At 39.2% G+C, this 23,015-nt stretch overlaps 1 protein-coding gene across 1 annotated transcript in view; it reads right to left on the minus strand.

Moving 5' to 3' along the window:
- Positions 1 to 2,765: 2,765 nt before the first annotated feature.
- The window catches only part of TOM1L1 (target of myb1 like 1 membrane trafficking protein), a 49,524-nt gene continuing 29,274 nt past the window's right edge, over positions 2,766 to 23,015 (minus strand). Inside the window, exons 6-15 of the mRNA XM_072403363.1 lie at positions 20,644 to 20,724; positions 18,754 to 18,870; positions 15,858 to 15,991; positions 14,334 to 14,394; positions 13,243 to 13,402; positions 7,563 to 7,659; positions 5,450 to 5,510; positions 4,788 to 5,028; positions 4,631 to 4,706; positions 2,766 to 3,114 (exon numbers count right to left, since the gene is read on the minus strand). Of these exons, the coding sequence (XP_072259464.1) occupies positions 3,054 to 3,114; positions 4,631 to 4,706; positions 4,788 to 5,028; positions 5,450 to 5,510; positions 7,563 to 7,659; positions 13,243 to 13,402; positions 14,334 to 14,394; positions 15,858 to 15,991; positions 18,754 to 18,870; positions 20,644 to 20,724 (1,089 nt within the window). The 3' untranslated portion in view covers positions 2,766 to 3,053. The remainder of the gene's footprint in view (positions 3,115 to 4,630; positions 4,707 to 4,787; positions 5,029 to 5,449; positions 5,511 to 7,562; positions 7,660 to 13,242; positions 13,403 to 14,333; positions 14,395 to 15,857; positions 15,992 to 18,753; positions 18,871 to 20,643; positions 20,725 to 23,015) is intronic.

The following is a 23,015-nucleotide window of genomic DNA, read 5'->3' on the forward strand; positions in this document are numbered from 1 at the left end:
CTCTGGTTTCTTTAATGCCATGCACTCAGTTCTACATTTAAAATGAAGATTTGCTGTGTTAGAGGGAATATTGAGAAATGTTGATTGTACCTGTGCAGGAAGATTCACCTATTGGTTCGAAATAATCCTGAAAAATAGCAATGCACTTCCTGCGATAAAGGAACCTAGGGTCTCCTGGCTGTATCTGTTGCACTTTCGCCACTAGTCTCAGGGGATTTGGTGATATCTCTTCTGTGCTGATCACTGTTCTCCTTGCTGGAGCTGATATAAGGAAGCAAAGCCCTGCTCATACCAATATGGCCACCTTTAAATGGCAACCGTGTCCCAGACTAGGCATAGTCCGTAATAGAGAGACCATAGGCAGTACCGGGGACTAGTCTTTTACGTTCAACCTAATTTTTGGCACTGCTTTTTGTCAGGTATATGTCTGGGAGTGTCCAAGAACAGGTCATAATACACAATTGTGCAGTACTCTAGAGCTGGTACCAGGATGTAAATGCCTGCACATGTTTTTTCTCTATGGAGTTGAAATGAAACGTGAAATGTGGATAACACTAGCAGGCAAGTATGTGAAAATCACATCAAAGTCTCATGTTAAAAATCTGAATGGCTAATGCTGTACTATATCCTTTCCTGGTATTTATTCACCACAATCACAATACCCACAATACCCCTCCTCCTAATTTCCCCCTGTATAAGGGGACTTTTCTTTACATAAACATAGCACTATCTTTGTTCAGTGATCCGGGATTTGCATCTATGTTAGCAGTTTATAACCTCCATTTTTAATGGCGAACCTTTCTCCTTTTTTGCATATGCTGGGCTATGTTCTACCTAACAATACCTTCTATATCAGTGTTTTACAACCGATTTAACATAGGGGGATCCCTGGAAATAACTTTCAGGTCTTCAGAGAACCCCTTCTATAATTACTATTTTCATAGTATGGGCAGAACGGTGGCTCAGGTGTTAGCACTCCGACCTTTGTAGGGCTGGGTCCCAGCCAGGACACTATCTGCATGGAGTTTGCAGGTTCTCGCCGTGTTTCCTCCGGCTACTCTGGTTTCCTCCCACATCCCAAAAACATGCAATTAGGTTACTTGGCTTCCCCCTAAATTGACCTTAGACTACATTAGTGACATGACTATAGTAGGTACATTAGATTGTGAGCTCCTTTGAGGGACACGACTATGGACTTTGTACGGCGCTGCGTAATATGATGGCCTTATATAAATACTGTATTATAATAATAATAGCTAACAATATATTAGTGTGGTGGTCAGTGGGATGAATTCCTCTTACATTGCTGGCCGTTGGGAAGAATGTCACCCTTACAGATAGCCAAAAAGATCATTGGGGTCACTTATACTGACATGAGAGGTGCAAACTGCTCATTGCTCAAGGACCCCATAACAACCTCTAAAGGGACCCTAGGTTGAGATGAGACAGTAGGTGGTTAAAGTAGGTGGTACCACAATGGTTCACCTTGAGTGATTCATAAAAGCACCACCAAGACCATTGATTAGTTTTATTAAATTTATTTATTAATAATAATACATTTTAGAAGATGATATTTTTGAAGGAGTTTACCTATCAGCCATAAAGATTTTCCCACTGCCCCAAGATTCTCTGTGTAGTGTCCCGGGTCTTTCTCTTGCTGAACTTGAAATGGAAGCAAACACCAGCCAAGCATTTTTAGGGGTGAAAAGCCATTTTGGAAGCAAGATCAACACAATACTTGTTTTAAAGTGGATCTAAAGTTCCACTCTAAAGATTTGGCGTCATGCATGTCCTTATTGCAGAAAAAGACAGGATTTGTTCCTTCTGCAATAAGATTTCTTCCCCTCTTGATTTATGTCTAGCTGTATGGGCAGCTTAGAGTTGGTTGCCGGAGGTAGTTGGCACATCTCAGCTTTCCCTGCAGGTGCCAGGACTGAATGAACTCCCAACAACGTTATCGTGCCCCGGCCAATCAAAGTGCCTGAAGATCAAAATGCGGAAAAGAAGAAGGACGAGGTCGCTCCCACAATGAAATGAGAACAGGAGTATCCCCAGGGTTTAATTCTGCTTTAAAAGCCTCCAAATGCCTGTAGAAGCTCCTGGGAACCTTGCTATTAAAATAAGGTGCCATGGAGGAGCAAATGCCCACCTGACCATAAACTTTTTGATTTAGCTTTGTTTTGTAATATTGATATTCAACTCGCCCAAAAAAACATCCCTGGTTGACAAACATGCTTATGTAAATTCCAAACAATCAATGCAACTGAGCAAGCCACTTGGATGATAAATATTTAGAATTGCAAAAAATAGTCCAGAAAATTGGTTTTATTGCTATTATGTCCTTGGCTCACCCTCACTTCCTGTGCTGGTGTCACCAGAACAGCAAATTAAAGATACATTTTCTGCAAGGGGCCAGACCGGTAAGCTTGGCTTAGGACTTGTGTAGTCCTTTATGCATTATTATGAAGAGGATACCAACATCTGCAAATAGACCAAAAAATAAATACAATGCAGTATGATACATAACAATGGGGTTGTATACTGCTGCAGTGTGCCCCCTCAACACTTGTGTATTGGAATGCTGTTCTGTATTACATCTAAATGAATAGCATTGCAATACCCCATGCATGGTGCCATACAATACCATACATTACTGCAATGCAGAAATCTGAAAGGTAATTCTGATTATTTCCCAGTCTACCCAAAACAAGCCTGGAAAGGATTTGACTTGAGAACACAGAATTATTGGTAGACAATTCCACAAATGGAAAATATGTATCACTTTATTGAGTGGGAAAATGTGCATGAAATGGAGTAGGTATATATCATCCCAGTTGGTGAATGTTTTCTTTTATAAGGCTGACATTGGTTGCGGGGTCTGAACCCCACATAGACATATCCAGCTGTCTAATGCAAGTCTGTGCATCTATCTGCAGGAACAAACAATTATTAACGTCATAGAATGCTCATCAGATGTCCATATCCAGGGGCTCCATGGGACTCTCCCACTGATCTGTATTGGACAATTGGGTCCAGGTGCCCAAAGTGGGTAGCTAGCACTCAGAAGCCTTATTAGTTTTCCATATCCTGGGGTCAATTTCTTCATATACAACCCTGGATTAAAAAAAAAACAAAAATAAAGCAATGGAAGAAAATACGATAGCCATCCCTGCCATGTATGGAGGAGCATGCAGCTCCCTGCCCTTCCTTCCTGGTGGATGAAAATTGGTTCTGGTAAGAACCCTTCAAATCAGGGACAGATATAGCAGTGTGCAAAGTGTGCCCCTGCACAAGGGCCCTGGACACCTCTCTTATGGTCTTGTGTCTGCCCTATGGCTGCCCTATTTCCCTCAGAGTCCAGCTCGTGCTCCCTCAGAACCCCTTTCGTGCAGCCCTTGGTGCTTGGCAATGTGCGTTCCCTGGTCTGTGCCAGGTGAAAAAATTCCAGAAGTCCCTGCACAAGCTGCTTTTTCTTCCTAGGACTGTTCAAGTTTTGCAGGGTTTCTCTATGCTGCAAAAGCCCACAGGGTGACCGAAGTTGTCAAACAAATTGACTCTCTTTCTATGAGGAAGGAAGTTAACAGGTAGACAGTGGAGTAGCGGTTGATAAAGCTAGAGGAGCTCAGCTATGAGGAGAGGTTATTGACTTTATGATTGCTACAAAGCACAGAGGGCGCTCTTTGTGTCTGGAGGAAGAAGGTAAATCCCTGGATAAGGAAGGGATTCTTCACTGTAAGGTCTGTGAAAATGTTGGATCGGCTCCCTCAGTAGTTTTAGCAAGTACTTTAGATAGCGTTAAGAAATAGCTGGATGATTTCTAGAAGCACAGAATATAGGTGGGGCTTAAAACTTTAAAGTAAAGATAACAGAGACTGCTGATTCAGGGAACATCCGATTATCTCATGGAATTGTTTCCCTGTTGGAGCAAAAATCTACCAGGTTTTTTTTTTTTCTTGCCTTCCTCTGATCTAACTATGTCCATAGGGTTTTATAGCTGGGATGTTTATTTCCCTAGTGGTTGAACTTGATGGACTTTCATGTCTTTTTTCAACTTGACTAACTATATAATTGTGGCACAGCAGCATGGTGGCTCAGTGGTTAGCACTCTGGCCTTTGCAGCACTGGGTCCCAGGTTTGAATCTCAGTCAGGACTCTGCATGGAGTTTGTAGGTTCTCCCCGTGTTTGCGTGGGTTTCCTCCGGGTACTTCTGTTTCTTTCCACGTTCCAAAAACGTGCAGTTAGGTTAACTAGCTTCCCCCCCAAACTGACCTTAGACTGTATTAAAGACATATGACTATATTAGGGGCATTATATTTCGAGCCCCTTTGAGGGACAGCTAGTCACATGACTATGGACTTTGTAATATGTCAGTGCTATATAAATAAGAAAATAATAATTGTAGCAGAAAAGAGGACTTCTTATATATGGCTAAAAATAAGGTAAGGTTGGCGTTCCAAGCCCTGATGAACTCTACAGCCCACGTAACGCATTGGCTTGTCGCCTTCTTAGTTAAATAAACCCTCCTAAACATTTGGCTTGGCACTGCTCTTCCAGCTTTGTTGTGGTTTATATTCCTAAACATATCCTCAATAAACACATAAACTTCACAATTCAACGCCTCCTACTTACTCTGTGCCTTTGCTGTCAGCAAGAGGATCAAACTCGAGGAGCTCGTAGTAATTTGGTAAATTGTTATTGGAATCATCTAAAAATAAAATTAAATTAAACATTAATACATCTTAAGAGACTTGTGAAACTTGGAGGTAAAAAGATGATTTAGTTTTACCTGGTTTCGATGACGTCTTATTGGTGGATTGTTTTGCTAATGGTAGAACAGTGGGACTCAGAGCTGGGACAGTCGGCAGCAGGGGGGACTCGGGTGGTAAGAGGGGTGCTGGTGCAGGAACCGTCGGCAGGAATGGTGTTGAAATTGGTGCCGGTGCAAGGAACTGTGTTGAAGGTGGGAATTGGGGAAGAAATGGGGTCGTGTTTTGGGCTGGTATGATAGGAAAAGTAGGATGCAGAACCTGAAATAAAGGCAAAAAGTTATAAAGAAAATATAAAAGATCCATTTCTTTCTCCAAATATTATTATAATAATCATTATTACTTTTTGCATTGTTCATTATGGCAAAGTAAGTGATGGAAATGAGAATCAATGAAATGAATATGAATATACAAAAGGGAAGGGAAGGGCTGCGAGCCAACTAAGTGTGCTGCATGCAAAAGTTTTGGCAAGGAACATTGGAGGAGAAGACAGAAAAATGATCTTATCAGTCTGCTGCTGCTCATTCACTGTCCCATCAGCAGAAAGGGGTGGAGAGAGGAGAGGATTTCTAAATTAAGCAGCCATGCTAACATCTATTTAAAGGCTTTATAAGATCATCATCTATCGTCTACCCCAACGATATGGGGCTGGTAATAAAAAGCTGTTACCGATCGGACTTACATTGTCATACAGAGGAATCGGTGGCAGCTTTGGCGGTGGATTCTGTGGAGCAAAGAGAAACCTGGAAACAGACAAAATGAATTATTAATGTATTTTGCAACATAGCTTTATATCTACATCAGGGGGTATTTACAGTTACTAGATTTATTTATTTTTCTTTTATCAATTTTTAGGCAATACAAAATGAGAAATAATATCTCAGTGACGTTGATTGCTAGGAACAGCTGCAGGTCATAATTTTTGGTTTGTATTGAACATGCATGAAAAGCCTCAACAGGGCTAAGCCAGATTCAGAAGTTTGACCCCATTTAGGAGATTTGTCCATCTTTTTCTGGGGAAAAAGTTGAGAGTGAATCAGGAACTAATAGCAATAAAAGTTTTAAGGTCCATTCACACCACTGAATTTAGAAAAAAGAGTTTATGTGCAGCATGTTTTATGGTCCTTTGGGGGTTTCCAAAGTACATCATGGGGACTCTTACATGTGGGTGCTCCTACACCGGAAGTACACGCCATAAATGGTGCACTTCGTTTCCCTCTCGGCTGTTTACAAACATATCCATGCTCTGCTGAACTCTGCATGGCCTCAAGCATTGACTCTCTTCCAAGGTAAGACTGACTATACAGGTACCATTTGCTACCTCTCCCCCACCCCCCTGAATGAATATGAACATAGCCCTGTTACCAATTATTACTTGTTTCAAAAAAACTTTAGTGCTCCTTTTTTCTTTTCCCTTTACATCCAATTAATGATTAAAAACTTAGCCCTGATTTAAATCTATACGTACTCAAAAGAGTACTCCTTTGTTGCTCCTTTCTTACGCCCAACGAATCAATATAAACATAGCCTTCATGTGTTCACTTTTATTTGCACTTCATATCTTTATAGAATATGGACCGCAATGTACTGTCCTTTCAGAACATACATGATTGATGGATGAATGCACCTTTTCATGCATAAGGGATACCTAATACCCTCTACATAAAATCCAGCATACCCTGTTTCCCCTAAAAAATGAAACTAAATTTGGTTTAATACACAATTTATTTGTATACAGCAAGCAATACCCACAGCAGAGACTTTACCAGCTTCCACCTATTTGTTTTCATCATCACTATTGTTACCTATGAATATGACTCTTACTACTGGTATGTAAGTAACCAAATCATTTTTGTTTTTTTATGCAAATTCATAATTACTCATATATGTTCCTTTACCAATATAACCATTAAGACACAAATATTACACCTCAGTTTAACTCGTGTACACATAAGCATTATATGAACCATGTCACTTTAATCTTATACAAACATTAGCATCTACTACTATTTCATGAAATCTAATGGTATACTAATTAACAGATTTATGTATATACTTTTTACAATGTATGTAACCTGGATGCTAATATATTATTCGTATTATCATCTACATGTATACACAGACTGTAAAGTCAACTAAACGTGTCCCTGAAGAAGCCTAATCGTTGGCGAAACGCGTTGGAGTTTATCCAACATTTATACGGCTATTGCGTTATCTATGTATATATGGAAGCACCCCTGTATTGGATGAAACACCTATGTCCTGTGAAATGTAAACAGGACAAAGGTATAATATTGTTTAACTGTTAAATGTAATTATGTATGGATCAAAAATACATAATTAACCTTTGTACGAAGCAGTGAGCCTCAAACCTCTCTCAAATTGTATACATATGTAGTTGAGGTCAGTCCTGGTCGTTTCTCATAGCTTTTCCTTTCTAAAGAATTTCTAAATACCCCAAAACAAACTGAAAACTTTTGCTTAAATATCGGTATCAAGGCCGGTGAAAACAGTATTACTATCATATATATTTGTAGAGAGTTTGCAATGTAATTTCAGCATTCATTGATTTAACATTTACTTGATTAAACAATGGTTGGTTTTTAAAAGTGTTTTAAACTGTTATTGGAAAAAAATAATAAAATATAGAGAATATATATTTTGTTTGATAGTAAATTCCTGCTGATTGTACTATCCTTAAACTACTCCAATTTAATTCCACGTGTGATAGAACATGTGTCCTACATCAAAGTGGCCACTAGATTGAGACACAATACCACTTATAATATACTCACGGAGTAGTCACAGCCTCCCTTAGCTCCATCAGTTCCCTCTGTGGATAAATGGTATTATTATGGATTTGTTGTAGAGGATTCTGCCCACCTCCAGCATCTGAAATATGAAAATAAAGTAGGATTAAATATCATATGATAGGTTGACGTGAGAACCTGGCATAAAGAAGACCATTTTAGAGTTATGTAGCATTTATTGCCAGCATGCAAATTCATCACAGCAAGCAAATTCCCAGTTTGCAAGACAACCCCGGACCTCCAAATCCCTAATGGGCATGGAAAATGTTTATAATGATCATTAAGATGCTTCACCTCAGTTCATTCTGCTTTATAAGGGAATCATCTGCTTTTTCCTTTTCATATTTTATTTAATTCTCATCTGATGATTGTATTTTTTGTACACAATTTACATTTTTATCACGCATATTTTTTGTGCCTGCAACGTGTATAAAAAAGAAAAATATTACAAGCAATGTGTTGCCCGGGTAACCAGTTCCAGGGTCAGACGAAGAGAAAACCCAATGTTGACATGGACAAAGTTATGAAGGAGCTCGGTAATAATTAAACATCTCCTCGTGGTTGCCATGCCAACACATGTTAATCCGCCCTGTCAATTTTTGCCTACCTGCGTACAGTATTAAAAGGTTTACCTTCGCCTTCGTGTCTGTGATTACCCAGCGGATTTCATTATCCAGGGATTTGTAGGGTTTGAGGTGGAACACTAACTCTCAGGTCCACCATTCCCTCCCTCCTTGTTTTAAAGGTTTTACTTACTCCCGTCACGCTCCAGAGATGTCTCTGGCTGGCTTCTGAATTCAGGAGAGCCGGTTCTATTCTTGCAGAATGATATTTTTGTGGTTCTGGGTGAACATGTCACCATTAGAGATGCTCAACGACCAACCCCAAGTCACCCCATTGTCTGGGCTGCAAGTGAATGAATGGACGGGGGTCATACGCCATTAATGGAGCGCCGCTGTCACCATGGACAAAGTTATGGATTGGTTTGTCTCCACAGATCAGAATATCTCGTTAGCCTTGATCATCTGTTAGAGGACTTATGCCACCTTGGCATCTATCCTCTCTGCTTGTTTACCTGGTGGCACACTGGGTTCACCAAACTCCATGACACGATTACTCTACTCCACCATTGTCATCTTCTTCTACTATCTATTTCCTCAATTCCTTTTGACTTACACTCTGGCATCTAGGCTCAAGGAACCCATTTAATTATGCAAGGTGCCATGAATGACCATTCTGATCCTAAAGGAACCTTCATGTAAGCTTCTCCACTCCATTATATTGCTATAGTTTATGGATACTTGACCATCACACTTAACATGAGCTTAGCAAGCCATAGGTAGCCCCCATTCCTTGTTGCTATATGGACCTTCACTCTTCTGAGGAGGTTTTCCAAAATGTTGGAGTATGTCTGTAGGAATTGTGCCAAGGTGGCACGTGTGTGATGAGGTTCTAATGCTGGAGAAAACCTAGCTCATATTCAGCATTTCAATTCATCCCAAAAACCTATAATAGAGTTGAAGTCAGGGCTCTGTGAAAGTTCCTCCACAACAAGCTCATCAAGCCATGACTGATGTTTGGCTTGTTTTTTTTCTGACCATTTGAATTGGAACTTTAGTTTGGTCTGCAACTCCCTTAAGGTAATAAAAACTTGTTTTACTTACTCCTCCTATGATCCGGCATTGTCTCCAGCTTACTCCTCAATTAAGTGGTTCCGGTTCTCTTCAGGCAGAATGATATTCCTGTGGTTCTGCTCAGCTCCTCCTCAGCTTTCAAACATGAATTACCCTTCTGATCCTAAAGTAACCTTCTCCACTACACTACATTGCAAAGTTTTTGGATACCTGACCATCACACTTAACATGATCTTAGCAAGGCATAGGTAGCCCCCCCCCCTTCCTTGTGGCTGTATCAATCTTCACTCTTCTGGGAAGGTTTTCCAAGATGTTGGAGTAAGTAAAAGAGAGGAAATTGTACCAAAAGGGCATTTATGTGATGAGGTGATTTGAGGAGAAGACCTGGCTCATATTCAGCATTCCAATTCATCCCAAAGACCTATAATAGGGTTGAGGTCAGGCAAAGTTTGGTTTGCCACTCCCTTACGGTAATAAAAACTACTTTTACTTACTCCTATGTTCTGGCATTGTCTCCAGCTTACTCCTCAATCCAGTGGTGCCAGTTATCTTCCGTGGTTCTGCTCAGTTCCTTCTCAAGGTTTCAAACATGAATTACCTTTCTTATATATACCTTCATATAACCTTCTCCACTACACTACATTGCAAAAGTTTTTGGCGTGTATGACTATCACACCTAAATGAGCTAGGTTTCCTTATTTCATGCAATAGGTATTAAAATATATTAGTCTCCCCAACTATGTGGCTATATGGACATTCACTCTTCTGGGAAGGTTCCCCAAGATGTTTGATTATGTCTGAGGCAATTGTGCCAAAATGGCATTTTTGTGACTGTTTTGTGTTAATGTTAGAGAAGAAGACCTGGCATTCCAATTCATCCCAAAGACATACAATAGGGTTTAGGTTAGGGCTTTGTGAAGGTCATTTGAGTTTCTCCACACCAAGCTCATCAAACCATAACCATGACTGGTTTTTGGCTGTTTTTTCTGACCATTCACTTTTAAATCTTTTGGTTTATCCATCTGGCTGACTGATATTACATGCATTGCCTTTGGCTTGTTGTTGTCCCATCACATATTTAAACATCCTTGGATTTATGGCCTGACTCTCCGACTTCCTGTGTTTCAGAGCCAGTCCTGTCTACATTTGAGCATCTCCAGGTTCCCTGTTTGTCTGTTACTCCTTGCTCTTCCGAGGCAGCATTCCTTGTGTACTTGTGTCCTGGGGGCAACCTAATTGCCTCCCTTTTCCACGTGTCATCAGAGCTACACAGGCACCATTCAATGGAAGGACAAGCAGCCACAGGTCAAAGAACCCTTGGAAACCTCCAGAGGAACCCTGGGAGAGAATGGCTGGTGTATAGTATAACAGAAGCAGGATGAGAGAGTGTCAAGTGAGATAAGAAGGCAAGGGGTAGACTTTAGCAGTTTAGAGACATATGTGTTTGTAGATGCCTTAATCATAATACTTACACTATATGTGTTATGGACCTCTCTATATGCAAAAACTAAGGAGACAAATTGACGGATTGGTACCTTGGTAGTCTGGCTTTGGCCCTTGACCAGGGACCTTACGCTGGCTTCGTAAATAGGGGCACAGCCGTGCTGGAACAATAAAGGACCCTCACTAAACTGTTGCCACATGGTTAAAGTCCCACAATTACATAAAATGTCTTAACAGTGCTCCTCACTGACAGCACGTGAACCCAATAATTTGGAGGGCAGACTTGGCCAAACTTTGTAGGTGTGACGGCCAGACATCTACAAGCTCATATGATTCTAAACCTTAAATGTCTACACCTTGTCTCCTTGTCTTACTCTCTGCTCATCTAACTCATTTCAGACTTGCTTCTGGTATACTGTAGACCAGCCATTCTCAACCAGAGTTCTGAGGAATTCTAAGGTTTCTCCAGAGATACCCAGGGGTTCCATGACCTGTGGCTGCCCGTCCTTCCATCTGAGTGCTTGTGTAGTTCCTGGGTCTGATGTCACTGGACAGGGCTACAAACACACCCCCAATGATGTTATTACCCATTCATATTGACAGAATTGGGACCACCACAATAAGAGATGGTCTGAATTCAGTGGCACATGTTACCCAATAATTTATTTTAGCAGGGGCTCCCCAACATATGATCATTGATTTACTGGTTCCTCTAGGAAAAAAGATTGAGAAAGGCTGCCGTTCACATTCAACGGAAACCACCAAGAAGACAGAAATGGCCAATGACAGAGCCTTCTCATCGGATCAATGATCAGATATGACTCATGCTCCCATGACATTGGTAACACCAGGTCTATTTTATAACCCGCATGGCCAAAAGTCCACATTTGAAAGCTTTCCAGCTCACTGCTGAGTAGCCGCACGCTCATAAAAGTGGGTGAAACTGAAATAAATGTCAGTATTGATTTTTCTTCACAAAGTTTTACCCCTGGACTTTGTTTATCAAGTAGATACACGCACGGGAGAAGATGGAGAGCCAGTCAGCACATTCCACGGTGCAAGATAGATGTGTGCATTTACATTAAGGTCATTCTGCTTCAGCACTCATTCAGATGGATCGATAGCTGTGCTGGGCACGGCCGGGGGAAAACACACACAGGACATTATAAAGAATTTCAACAGTCTTGATGCATTTTTCATTAAAGTGGAATACTGGCTTAAACAAGGTTGATGCCAAACAACACCAAAGTGATGAAAGTGCCATTCTGCAATGTGTTTGCTGTTAAGCATGGGATGCCATTAGCAGGACGAGATGAATTACACACTAGGAATCAGTCTGTCATTGTTCTCTGCAGCCTTGAAATCATCAACTTCTGCCCCTCACTTTACTAAGGCTATAAAAACCTGTTTTCTCGCTTATTTCTGAAAGATATCATTGGTGTATTTCTGTTCATTGGGGTCTATTTATAAAACAGGGAATCTGACATTCACTAAGTATTCTTTAGCAATGAGATTTGAGAATCAATCACTATCGTTGAAAACACCAGGACCTTGGTGATTCTCCAACAGAGAATGTTTGGTGAATATTGGATTCATTGAAGCATAGGGAAGAAAATATAACAGAAAATAAGCAAATAAGCCTTGCCTGCTGCTCACCAATGTGCAGGAAACATTGAAATTAAAAGCTGTATCATGGAGGAAGTGGAATCGTCATTGTTTTGCTATAAAAGGTTTAAAGAGAACATTGGATAGAGCTAAAGATAAACCATATTTAACGCTACCATGGAATGAGAATTTCTGGATAGAATACCAAAAATATCAAAGCAAAAGCCCATAATACAAATGTACGGTGCACATCTACGTGTACATAGATAACCGACAGTTGATCCAGGGATCATCCGATTGCCTCATGGGATCAGGAAGGATTTTTTTTTCCTCTGTTGGAGCAAATTGAACCAGGGTTTTTTTTGCCTTCCTCTGGATCAACTTTGTCTATCGGGTTTTCTTCCGGGATATGTTTATTTACCTGGTGGTTGAACATTATGTCTTTTTTCAACCTAACTAACTATGTAACTATGTAACATAAGGTCATGATATCCTCATTACAATTCTTCTGATACATTTGTGGCCGATGTGAGGATCTTGTTGTTTGTTGACAACTTGCTTTTGCTGAGACTGCATTTTTTTTGCCCTGCTTGCTCAATGTAATAGTATATACCTACATGTTACTGTTCACCAACTATCCCCCAAGGAAGAACTGCTAAACAAAGGAAGAAGCAGAAAATTCCAACTCAGGGAAAGTGTATTGTACCCATAAGGTAACCCTCATGAGTACTGATGAGCATGGATGCCAATTACCACTTGGACTAAGTTAGACTTCTTTTATCCCTACAATGTGCAAAACTGATTACAGGTTCTCCCCAAACAATATCCCAAACTATCAACTTTTCTTCCATACCAATCTGTTCTCATTCACCCCAAATGTCAGGTGAACATATTTGGATAGATCTATTTTAAAAGTAACTATTTAATGGTCCAAAAGTCCACATGGTCGTACAAGTTAATAAAAAAAAACAAACATTATTTACCTAAATTGTGCACTTGTTGTGGATTGATGCCTGGCACAGGAACATTGGCAGTGGCAGTAGGCAGTGGGTATCCATTTGTAATGTTGTGCACATGGGGCAGGGGGTCAAGGTTTAGTTCTAATAATTCGCTTGAAGGTGCTGATGGCTGATTGTCGTTAAACTGAAAGCAAAAGAAACTTTTTAGTAGAATAACCTTTGAGAAATTTCCAGTTTTCCCAATTTTAACCACCCATACATTTCCATTTTGCATGGCCGAATATATTGATCAGCATATTTTTTAATGTTTCTTGGTTGTTGCCATAATTAAAGTTTTCTGTTTTCTCCTATGCTTTACACAACTTTTACAGAAAATGTCTACATTTTTCACATTGGTTTCAATTACAAAATGTTTGGAGAAACATTTATAAATAAACCCCTAAGATTGTGTACAGCAACTGAAAACCTAATACTCTTAATTTCAGAATTGCTGTTTTTCATGTGTGGAGAAGACTAGCGGTTTGAATGGTTGGTGGAAGGCATAAAGAAGTTGCATGCCCCCTTCCTTCCCCATAGGCCTACTGCTTATTTTTGGGATTTGTTAAGAAAGTTAGACATGTAGAATATGTTTTGGAAAAGCTCCGCTATGCTCTACATTGATATAGTTAGTTTTTTTTCCCCAGCGGATTCTAATTCGGATTTAAACCGTTTTGACCTTGGATCAAAATTTGAACAATTCAAGCTCAATTTCCAGTCATTCTTGTCATTGACAGGTAGAGCAAAGGCTCAACCTAGCCATAGACATTGACCACTGTCAAGACCCACAAGCTGGATTGGCTGAATCAATTCATAAATATTGAGCTACAAATCTCGGCCTTTTTCAACCTTTAAAAAATTATATAAAAAATAATATAGTTTCTGATTGATCAGCAGTTGCTGATTAAAATGGAAATTCATTTTCAACAACATTGAAATGTATTTCGTAATTATATACTGTTTCCGTTCTTTGAATTTAGCTTTTTTTTCTAAATAATCATGAGAATAAACACAACTGCAATGTAATCAGTTTTATACTCAGTGCTGGTATTTCCTTGTCCTAAATGCAACCATCTTACCGTTGCTGTATTATCCGGTTTTATGTTATTTGTGGACTGGTTAGATCTAGTGCGAGAAAATCTGGAAAAAAAAAAACAGAAGAAGTAAGTTCCAAACCTGAGAGTGATGACTTTAATGTAAAGGAGTATTTCCAGGGTGTACATACCTTATATACTCAAGTATAAACTGAGATCTTTTTGTCATTTGAAAAAGTATCATGGTTTATACTCAGGTCACTAGATGGCCTTTGTCCTCATTTAAAATGACTACCAAACTTTGAGTTGGGAACATGAGTTTGTTATACACCTTACATGAGGACACAACAACAATATTGCACAAAACATAATTTAAGAGCAAGTGGCTGATCATAACCAAGTTACAAGTAGAAAATACTTTTCCCATAAAAAGGAAAAAGAAATACAGACTGAACACATGATTTAATTTTCCCCTTGTAAATAAATGATTTAAAAATAACACACCGTGAATATATTCATTCACAATACTTGTATTGGCATTTATGTTGAATAATGTAAAGTAGGAATGTTAGTGGTGGTTGAAGTTTACGTATACTGAACCACCATGGGAGTTGTGGTCCTGTGTGGTGAAGTTCAGGCCCTAGGGGGCGCTTTACATACTAGGACTTTACATACTAGGGCCATTTACAAACTAGGACTTTCCTATGCCTATAACATCATTTGAACCAAGCTGCACAACAGACCTTATATTATAACTGCATGCGTACAACTTCGCGGAACTGCCGCCACCCCTGAAGAAGCCAAAACCAGGCAAAACGCGTCTTGGTAAAACGGTTATTATTAACTGATATGTTGTCCTTTACTGTAACAAGCTACGGATTTACTTGTGCACATAATGTTAGATGTTGCATCTATAGCACCCCTAGGGCCTGAACTTCACCACGTGGGCCACAACTCCCATGGTGGTTCACCAGAACTGATAATTGATGTATTGCTATTTATGAGATGTATCATTGAATACAATACTTTTTTGTTTGTCAAAAAACCCTTCCTCTCCTTTTTTCTTTACATATGTTGAATAATAGTTTGAATATTAGCAGTGCTCTAGGTTTATACTCAAGTCCGTGTAGTTTTCCAGATTTTTCAGGTAACAGTAGATACCTTTGTTTATATTCTGATTTTTGGTTTATATTTGAGTATATTTGGTAAGTAGAAAGGTTATCACATTACAACATAAAGCCGATATATCTAGTAGTAGTTAGGATTGGATTAACTTCCTGTGTCTTCCTGAGCTCTAAGGATTGTCCCAACGACTCCCAGTCACCTTTATGGAAAACCATGGAATGTGTCAAGCCAGATGTTGATTGTCTATTGACACAATGGCAGGTGTTAAAGTTACAAAGTAAATTAAAGTAAAATGACTTAGTTTGGCTAGAGAAGATGTTAAAATGGCAATAAATTCACCGCTTGTCCAAAATGTCACACATTCTGATGTTAATGATGATGTAAGATGGTAATTATAATGTGAAATTGCCATAAAACCTTTATGTTAATGTCTTTCCCATTTACCTGTTGTATCTCAGGAATAAATTATTTAGATCGTCGTTGACTTGCACCAGCTCAATAATTACATCGTCATTTTGTACCGTTTCCAGAAGCTTTAGGATGCGAGCTTGCATTTCATGGCACACTTTCTGCAGCTCCTATGGAAATCACAATAACAATCAGCCAATTAGTGAATGACACAATAGGGACTCCGGCTTCTTTGTCAGAGAATGTCACCGGTTACAGTGTAGATGTGAAGTGGCAATGGTGTAGGCCGGAGCCTCTGCTGACAAGGCAAGGAGTGTAAATAGGATCTCAGGGTATGAATTCCTGTGCGGCATTGTCATTTGTAGGGCCTCCGGGCACAGCAAATTACAGGAAACGGTGAAGAAGCTGAGAAAGCAGTAAAACTAGCATTGATCCACAGCCCTGTGTGAGCAGGCGGGAGTGGCGGGCCAGGAGATCTGCTATAATAAGGCAATATGAATTCTGAATTGTTACGGAGAAGTCACTGGAGATGAGCACAGGGTGTCACGGAAGAATAAGAAAGAAAGAAAGAAAGAAAGAAAGAAAGAAAGAAAGAAAGAAAGAAAGAAAGAAAGAAAAGAAAGAAAGAAAAGAAAGGGATAGAAAGAATAAGGGAGAGAGACAGAAAATGACAAAGAGGGAGAGAATGCTAGAAAGAATGTAGAAGGGGAAAAGTGAGATTCAGCGAGACAGAATTACAAAGAGAGAGAAAAGAAGAGAAACAGAAAAGAGAGAGAGAGAGAAAGGGGCAGACAGAATGAAAGAGAAAAAGAAAATGTAAAATGCTAAAAAAATAGCAAATAATGAAAAATGAAAGAAAGGGAGAAAAAGAGAGAGACAGAATAAGAGAGAGAAAGAGAAAGAGAGAGAAAATGACAAAGAGAGAGAGAATGCTAGAAAGAATGTAGGAGGGGAAAAGTGAGAATCGGAGAGACAGAAAATGATAAAGAGAGAGAAAATGTGAGAGAGAAACAGAAAAGAAAAAATAGCAAATAAAAAGAGAGCGAGAGAGAGGGAGACACAGAAAGAAAAAGTGAGAGAGAGACAAACAGAAAGTGAGAGAGAGGGAGGAAAAGAAAAAAAGTAAAATGCAGAAAAAATAGGGGATATTAAAAAATGAGTGTTGATAGAAAGGGAGAAAAAGAGATAGAAAGAAAGAAAAAGAGAGAGTCAGAGAGAAAGAAACAGAGAAAGAGAGACAGAGAGAGGAAAAAAAAAACAGAAAGAGACAGAGGGACTGATTTATTAAAGTTCCCCAAGGCTAGAGTGAATACACTTTCATCAGTGAAGCTGGGTTATACAGAAACCTGGAATGGATTTCCCGAAAGTAATTTGCTATTTGTTAGCAAATGTTTTGAATCCTGGACCAGATTCATTCCAGGTTTGCTGGATCACCCAGCTTCACTGATGAAAGTGTATTCACTCCAGCCTTGGGGAACTTTAAGCCCCCAGCGGTACTCCCGAGTCTGACTCAGGGTACCTAAAAGCAGAAAAAAACTTACCTTGTTCCGTCGCTGTGCCCCGGTGCCCTGCTGGTCCTCGCAGGTCCTGGGGACACGTCTGCCTCCTCCGATCTCCAGCCGTGAAGTGCAGAGACATCCAACAGGGTTTCCCGGTGATGTCAGTACATGTGTCGGTGCAGCCAGGACTTAGCGGCGGGAAATTCAAATAGTTTTATATTGGATTCAATACAAAATAGCTGTATTGAGTCCAATGCAAAGAAATATTCATATAATATATAAAAAATATATTATATATATTATATATGCTGCTGTACAGGTATATTACATTATACAATTATTTTTTTATTTATTTTTTTAACAGATTTTTGTGTTTTTATTTAGTTTATCATTAAATTTATTAACTATTAGAAATGTGTTGGTGAGTTATGCCTAAGAATTATAGGTCTACAATGTAAATTAAATTTCTTTGCAAAAAATTGTACAATATTTTGCATGGAAATCAGGGCCAGAAAGAGAGAAAAAAAGAAAGAGAGAGGGATTGGAGGGAGATTTAGAGAGAGTTCGAAAGAAAGTAAGAAATCTGAAAAGAATAAAACTTTTAAAAGAAAACTGAAAAGAAAATTCAAGCCACACCCTTTTCTATTATTCTTTTTAGTTTTAAGGTAATGAAAAAGTTATGATCCCCTTACTTATACTTTAAATATGTATGAGCCACCTAAATTGGATTTGATTTAAGTTAGTTTGTTTAATATCATATCCCTGAAGAAGCTCATTCGTGGCGAAACGGGTTGGACTCTATACAGCTTAAGCACGGTCCCCTTCATTCTTTTCACTCAAATTTGTTGTGCTGTTAGGAACACGTATATATAGTTATTAAGTAATCCATATCCTGTGCAATGATAAATAGGTATTGGGTATTTACCTGTTTGTATTGTTGCTTCACTAAATGTATCTAAATACACCAGCTTTTCTTCAAACTAAGTCTTAAGCCGCAAACCTTTTTCTTTTCCGCTTTCTTTATTTGATTTCAAATCTTTTTAGTTTTAAATAAAATTTGGGAGGATTCAATCCCCTGTATGTTTTTCCTTTGCTTCCTGTTTAAGGGGCCACAACAAAAAGCGAGAAGTTTCTTCAAAGTGTGGGAAATTCACCTATTAGAGATTTGTCATCTAACAAGATGTTCTCATTAGACAATTACTCCTCATCACTCGTTCTCGTGACAAAATGTTGAATTTTCTGTCTCTTTGACGTCAGCAGGACAAGTAGGTGAGTCCCCTAGCGCAAACACACACAGAAATAATAATCTAACTAAAGGTTCTAATCCCTCTATAAATTGTTCATAAAAGAGTTGGCCTTGAATATACTTTACTGTTGAAGTTTAATTTGCCGATTTTACCCATCTTGGTTGCTACATTATCACCAACACTAACCTCTAAGAGCTCCATATCTTCCGGTACTTCAGATCCTGGGTAGTTCTCCAGTAATATGGCCGACATGACCTTTATATTCATTCTCACCACATCCAGCTCACTGTACAGCTTGCCAATCTGGTGAAGACATCATAACATCAGATATCGCTTACGTAAAGGGATCAGGCTTGGAGGAAGTGATGTGTTAGAATGAGGTGTCAGGGGGTCAATATATGGGTTGGGTTAGGGGAGCATTTTTTATGTTAAGTGCTTATTCGGAATGGATGCAAAGTCACCCCGGCTCCTCCATGGTCAGACCGGCCCTATACTAAGCAATGCACCATTTAATATGGCTATTGCTCTATAACCAACATTGGTATTGGTTGCTCTGTTTGGAGGACATGATATAACAAGGGAGAGGCAAGACACTGCTTCGTGTAAGAAGACAACATCCGACTCTCCTACATGCTGCCGAAATCTCTATTTTATTGCTGCAGTACTTAGTATAAAACACAGTAAAAAAGATCAGTTTTACAACTGTATATGCAACTTGGATGCATCATAATATTAAATCTTGAGGGTTTTATTGGACTTTAAATGTAGTGTAGCCTGGAGAGAGGCCTGGGACCTGGCTATGCTGCCATAGGATTGGCAAACCAGAATCACAAACGTCTTGTTGGTCCTAAAGTATACAAGCAAATATTTTATTGCATATTTAGATCTTTGGTTAGGGTTAAGGTTAAAAGTGACACAGTCTCCCAAAGAAAATAAGGTTATCCATGTTGTGGGGTTTGTGTAAGGTGGCTACATACAGCCTTATAAAAGGACAAGCATACATGGTGTAGCCACCCTCTAACACAAGGGTGTCAATCTCTGGCCCGGGGGCCAAATGTGGCCCCCAAACAGACCTTTTTTTGCCCCCCAAGGAATCCAAAACATGAACCGCAGCTGGCCCAATCCTGCATTGAAATAGTGCCGCTACTACAATTCCCGGCATCACTCGTGTCTATGGACCAGCGGCCTCTCTGCCTATGTATGGCCCCGCACTGGACTGTTTTATAGACACAAATAATGCCGGGAATTTAGTAGTGGCGCTATTTCATTGAAGAGTTTCAGCGGCGGGCCACTCGTATAATTTAGCTCCACATTGGCCGCGTCTGGCATTTCCAGCACTCCCCCTCAGCTGTACTTTTCCTTGCTACTCCAAGGCATGGACTTGAATGGTTGGATTTTCATAGAAAAATATTGTTATTATTATTGTTAGCCGGTGCAAAAAGGTTACCATTGAAATTTAACTCAGAAGGCTACAAATAGAGTAAGAGGCATAAGATTTTTTCCTAAATAAAATTAAAAAAAAGTTTTATGCCTCTTTCTCTATTATTGTTCCAGATTGAATGTGAAGCAAAACCTCTTTGTTTCCATATGAAAAGGTTTTATATCAAATGAGAAGGAAACATTTCCTCATTTTTTTCAATACATTTCAAGGTTGGCCCGCGGCTTTGTCTAAGGTTTTAATTTGAGTTTGACACCCCTGCTCTAACAGGAGGTGTCTTATAAGGAGTTTATGGACATTTATTTGTTTTTGGATTATACAGAAGAAAGTAAAGGTAACAAATTTGGAGGATAAATTATTTTACATTTATTTTTAGTTTGTGTGTTTAGTGACTTACGGTTGTGGTCTGTAGTTATTTATTTCTTTAATGCCTTATGGGTTCTTTAATTTCATACTGTTGTAGGTAGAGACTTTTAATCTTTTGTTTTTGATTTGTAACATTATGCTTAATATATGATTATATATATATATATATATATATATATATATATATATATATATATATAATAAATAATATGTAGGATATACTAACACAAGGTCATTATTTCACACACTGTGATAAATCTGTGATACTGTACCTGCTCAGGTGTTAGATGCTGTGCTGATGCCTCTGAACACGTCTTGCTGGTAGGAATCTTAGATACAGGACTTGTATTAGTCTAGAAATATACAAAAACACAAATACTAAAACATTACTGCCAAAACATTGGAGATAATGGAAACCTGCACTGTAGTACTTAAAATTCAATTCACAAAAAGGAAACTCACACCTAAAGACTCATTCAATAAAGTGTTTGCATACCCCAAAATTTTTCTTAGATAGAGTAAAACCCCTACCAGGTTATTTTTGCTATCTGTGACCTGGTGGGAAGATTTCCTTTCACTTCTTGTCTCGAAGAAGCAACAGGACGTGACAAGATGTCTCTGCATATGGAAGGGATTGAGCTTGTTAAGCTTGCTATTAATTGACTTGTTAATTATAAATGTCAACCATCAACTAAAAATCAAATCTACCCCAGTACAACATACTGGAATGAATGACAGTCCGTTCTTTAATTTTGTTTGGTATCAAAATGCAAATTAATCCCTTACCAGTCACTCAATCTGTCAATTAATGAAGAAAGGCATACATGCATGCTCCAAGATTTGATTGAACAGAAATCAATGGAGAGGCCTCAAAAACCCATCTGATACTTGTGTAATTGTTGGAAATTTTTCAACCTGACCATTCGAGGTTCTCTTAATTCCATACTAGATATTGATCACTATTGGTTGATCTCATTTATGGACAAGTCTATAAAATAATCAAAATTAGCCAGTAAAATCGACCCATGTATGGCCTTAGTGGTTACCAGAACATTTGTCTCCATTGGAAGATTTTCCCCACCTTCTTCTGGTGACAACTCTTTTATTATTATTATTACACAGTATTTATATAGCGCCATCATATTACACAGTGCTGTACAAAGTCCATAGTGGTGTCACTAACTGTCCCTCAAAGGAGCTCACAATCTAATGTCCCTACCATAGTCATATGTGATTAATGTAGTCTAAGGTCAATTGTTAGGGAGAACCCAATGAACCTAACTGCATGTTTTTGGGATGTGGGAGGAAACCGGAGTACCCAGAGGAAACCCACACAGACACAGGGAGAACCTGCAAACTCCATGCAGATAATGTCCTGGCTGGGGATCGAACCTGGGACCTAGCGCTGCAAAGGCCGGAGTGCTAACTCCTGAGCCACCGTGCTGCCTGCATGGTGGCTCAGGCATCCTAACCAAACCAACTTTCCCAACCAAATAGGATGGCCAGTTGGGTTACAGTTATAAAAACCCATCCAATACTCAAAACAACAAAAAAGTGTTGGTTTTAGAAATAGTCCAAAGCAGAACTAAACCCATTTATCCCTTAAAGCCAAGCATGGCGCCATCATGGTTTTAGATGTTGGTTTAGATCTGCTGTTGATCTCATGTGACCAGCTATGATAGCAGCCAATATAAGCCCACTGGTAATGGTATCACTGGCCACCAAAGGCGTGTCCTAAATAAAGGCGTTTTGGGATTAGTTCAATATTTATTTTCACGTCTAACAGTAATGTGTTTTATGAGTGCCGAGCCCCAGGTGGGATATGATCACGCGCGTCTGTTCATGTCATACCAAAGTAAACACTTGTAAATATTATACAGTCTGAGCCACTGTTTCGCATTCCTTGGCATGCTTTCCGAAGTAATAAAAATATAATGCTTTGATAGCATCAAGAACGCTCATAAAAATTGTCCTGGTGTATTGGGGCAACACACAAGTTAACAAGCACATTAGCATAGGTGTGAAGCCAGCCTTTCCTTTTTTATAGGTATCCTTTCCTGTCTGGTCCTTTACCACTTACAAGGGTAATTCTTCAGGGCATTAGACATTCCAGTTGCTCCTATGATTCCATTTGTTGTCAAAGTTTATGGACTTTCAGAGCCTTGAGCTCATTCCTTTCCCACCAGTGCTCCTCATGGGCGGTCCTTTTCCTCTTCAGGCTAAAATGTGAATGAATTGATGCAGAATCATCATTCATGGCTATTATGTCTTGCTATGCACACCATGGGTGTTGAGAGAGGTTTTGCTCACCATTGTCATTGGGACTGATGATGAAGTGATGGGAAATCTAAACTTTTGATTTGTCATTAGAACAGGAATATAGAGGGGACAAATAAAGAAAAAAGGACAACTGGCATTATCTTCCTATCATGACATTTACTTTCACTTCCTAATATGTCAGAAATAAAAGGAAAATCTCCCCAATGGGGACATCGTTGGCAAAAACTTGCCCTTGCACTATAAAAAAACAAAACAAAAAAGTTTGTCTTTTGTTACATTATAACCTCTAATCTATGGATAGATTCAGACCTGGCTTGGGATCAAGCGATCCCGAATGGCTCCCGTCGGCTGGCACCTTGGTCTA

Source organism: Pyxicephalus adspersus, chromosome 3, assembly GCF_032062135.1.
Source record: "Pyxicephalus adspersus chromosome 3, UCB_Pads_2.0, whole genome shotgun sequence".
Lineage (NCBI taxonomy): Eukaryota > Metazoa > Chordata > Amphibia > Anura > Pyxicephalidae > Pyxicephalus > Pyxicephalus adspersus.